This window comes from Mesocricetus auratus, unplaced genomic scaffold, assembly GCF_017639785.1.
Source record: "Mesocricetus auratus isolate SY011 unplaced genomic scaffold, BCM_Maur_2.0 Super-Scaffold_100003, whole genome shotgun sequence".
Classification (NCBI taxonomy): Eukaryota; Metazoa; Chordata; class Mammalia; order Rodentia; family Cricetidae; genus Mesocricetus; species Mesocricetus auratus.
In genome coordinates, this window is record NW_024429188.1 from 110,262,332 (window position 1) to 110,265,663 (window position 3,332).

Sequence of the window (3,332 nt, forward strand, 5' to 3'; positions counted from 1 at the left end):
AAACGCCCACGTCTCACTTTTGAGGATGATGTACTAGAGTCTAACATAACACAGGAATTACTAGTTTCAGAAGATCATTCAGAGAAAGAAGAGGACAAAAAGGAGGAGGAGAGGGAAGAGGAAGACATAGTAGTAGTAAAAGACAAGCAGAACGCCATAATAATAGTAGTAAAAGATGATAAGGAGGTGATCGGGGTGGACAATGATGACAATAAAGTAGTGACCAAAGAAGATGAAGATAAGATGGTGGTCATGGAAGACAAAGAAGAGGAAGTGCTGGACGTTGAGGATCAGGGTGAGGTAGCAGTGGTGAAAGATGAGGATGATGAGGTGACATTTTTAGAGAAGTATACAAAGGTCATGGTGGTGGAGGATGAGGATGATGAGGTGACATTTGTAGAGAAGAAGGATACAGAGGTTGTGGTGGTGGAAGATGAGGATGACGAGGTGATATTTGTAGAGAAGAAGGATACAGAGGTCGTGGTGGTGGAAGATGAGGATGATGAGGTGACATTTGTAGAGAAGGATACAGAGGTCGTGGTGGTGGAAGATAAGAATGATGAGTTGATAGTGGAAGGGAAGGAGAAAATAAAGGAAGATGAGAAAGAAGAGGAGGGGGAGGAAGAAGAAGAAAATCAGGAGGAGAATGAAGCTGAAGAGGAGGTGAAGGAGCATGATAAGGAGACCTCTTTCATTGCAACTCTCTTTTTAAAGGGCTCCCTCTGCTCCACCTTTTCTATGATTCAGGGTAGCCCAGGTAAAGAGGGAGGGCACACTTCCCATATTGTGAGTGTTTCTCAGAGTTCTCAAAGTACTCATCCTGCTTCCACTTCATATATCTATTCAAATGAAGATTTGAGTATCCAAAAACAGGAAGAGGAAGAGGAAGGAGAAGAGAAGGAGGGAGAGAAGGAGGACAAAAATGAAAAGGAAGAAGAAGAAGAAGATAAAGAAGAAGAAGAAGAAGAGGAGGAGGAGGAGGAGGAGGAGGAGGAAGAAGAAGAAGAAAACATTTTCCCCTTGCAGGTCATAGACAGTGAATCCTTATGGGAAAAATTACAAAACAAAAATGTGACTGACTTAGTGAATTTAATGATCCTCAAATATAGAATGAAGGAACCCATCACAAAACTGGAAATGCTCAACACTGTTACAGAAGAGCACAAGAAAGAATTCCCTATGATCTTCAAGGAAGCCTCTAAGTGCTTGGACATTATTTTTGGCATTGATGTAAAGGAAAATAATCCTGTAAACCACTCCTATGTCCTCACAAACTCACTGAACCTCACATATGAAGATAAAGACCAGAGAATGCCAACAAATGGCTTCCTGATACTTATCCTGGGTGTGGTATTCATGGAAGAGAATTGTGCCTCAGAAGAAAGTATCTGGAAATTCCTGAATATAATGGGAGTGTACAATGGAGAGGAGCATTTCATCTATGGGGACGCCACAAAGCTTCTGACTGGTGTTTTTATAGAACAAAATTACCTGGAGTATCAGGAGGTACCTAAAAGTGAGCCTCCACGTTATGTGTTCCAGTGGGGACCAAGAGCCTATGCTGAAACCACCAAGATGAAAGTTCTGGAATTCTTGGCTAAAGTCACAGGTAGAGATCCCATTTCTTTCTCATTATGGTATGAGGAGGCATTCAGAGATGATGCAGAGCAAAGGTCTCATAGAAGAGGCTCTAAGATTAGTGCTACACACAAGCCCATCTCACATAATGAATCAGCAGCCACTGCTGCCCAAAGTGAAGAATTCGTGGCTGAATCTGTTTACACTGTTTCTGAAGAGAACAGGCATTAAGGCAGAAACAAGATCAAACTTGTCTGTGTGAAGAGTTTGTGCTATTATTCTACATGGAGATTAGTACTCTTATTGATGTTTCCATGTTATTAGGTTTAGAATCTACATTTATGCATGACTTTGGTAACATTTATTACTGTTTATCAAGGCTTGAGCAAAATATAGCAAAAATACTTTGTATTTTGTTTCTTTATTCCTTTAATATTTTGAGTGTATTCAATGAGTTGAGATGCTACATATTGAGATATGTATGCCTCATTTAACAAAGTATGCAAAGCTAATTAATAAATCTTAATAAAAATGTTTTCTCACATCTGATTTACTCTATTTAAACTTTTTTAAATTTATTTTTTTCTTTTTTTATTAATTTTTTTATTTTTAAGTTTAAATTTATATTTGAAACATGGTTGGTTCACAAATCAGTTCCAGGTTCCTCTCCCCTTCCCTCCCCTCCTCCCGTTGCCCTATCCCCAACTCCCCCATTATCCCCTCATTTCCCCAGGGAGGGTGAGGCCCTCCATGGGGGTGTCCATAGTCTATCATTTCATCCAGGGCAGGGCCTACACACTCCACACAAGAGTTCAGGGTGAGAGTTCATCTCACATTGTTGGATGGGAGTCCAAAGTCCATGTGTATACTCGGGATGTATACTGATCTACTGCCCAAGGTTCAATAGATTACCTAGGACTCCTCACTGACACCCAATTCAGGGGGTCTGGATCAGTCCCATGTTGGATTCCCAGGCATCAGCCTGGGATTCAAGAGTTAACCTTTGTCATGTCAGCTGTTTCTGGGGTTAAACCAGCCCAGTCTTAACTCCTTTGGTCATCAGTCCTCCCTCTCTGTTACTGGCTTGCTTGAGTTCAGCTCAGTACTTAACCAAGGGAGTCTGCCTCTTCTTCCATCAGCCACTTAATGAAGTTTCTGTTTCCCAGACTCTCGGGCCATGGGATTGTAGGTTGGCACTCCCCAGATATTTGTCTAAAATCCAAATATGAGAGAGTACATGCCATGTTTCTCTTTTTGTGACTGCGTTACCTCACTCAGGATGGTTTCTTCTAGTGTCATCCATTTGCATGCAAATCTCAGTATTCCATTTTTTCTGCTGAATAGTACACCATTGTGTAAATGTATCACATTTTCTCTATCCACTCTTCAGTTGAGGGGCATCTATGTTGCTTCCAAGTTCTGGCTATTACAAATACTGCTGCTATGAACATAGTGGAACAGACATCTTTGTTGTATGAATGGGCATCTTTTGGATATATGCCTACGAGTGGAGTTGCTGGGTCTTGTGGTAGGTTTATTCCTATTTTTCTGAGGAATCTCCATACTGATGTCCAAAGTGGCTGAACCAGTTGGCACTCCCACCAGCAATGGAGGAGTGTTCCCCTTTCACCACATCCTCTCCAGCATAAATTGTCATTTGTGTTTTTGATTTTAGCCATTCTGACAGGAGTGAGATGGTATCTCAGAGTTGTTTTGATTTGCATTTCCTGGATGGCTAAGGATGTTGAACATTT

At 41.2% G+C, this 3,332-nt stretch overlaps 1 protein-coding gene across 1 annotated transcript; it reads left to right on the forward strand.

Annotated features, from left to right (window-relative positions):
• The first annotated feature begins 243 nt into the window (after positions 1 to 243).
• LOC101837035 (melanoma-associated antigen 10-like) lies at positions 244 to 1,809 on the forward strand. Its single transcript, XM_005086618.1, has 2 exons — positions 244 to 570; positions 1,027 to 1,809. Exons 1-2 carry the CDS (start codon positions 244 to 246, stop codon positions 1,807 to 1,809), a joined length of 1,110 nt encoding a protein of 369 aa, XP_005086675.1.
• Positions 1,810 to 3,332: the final 1,523 nt, after the last annotated feature.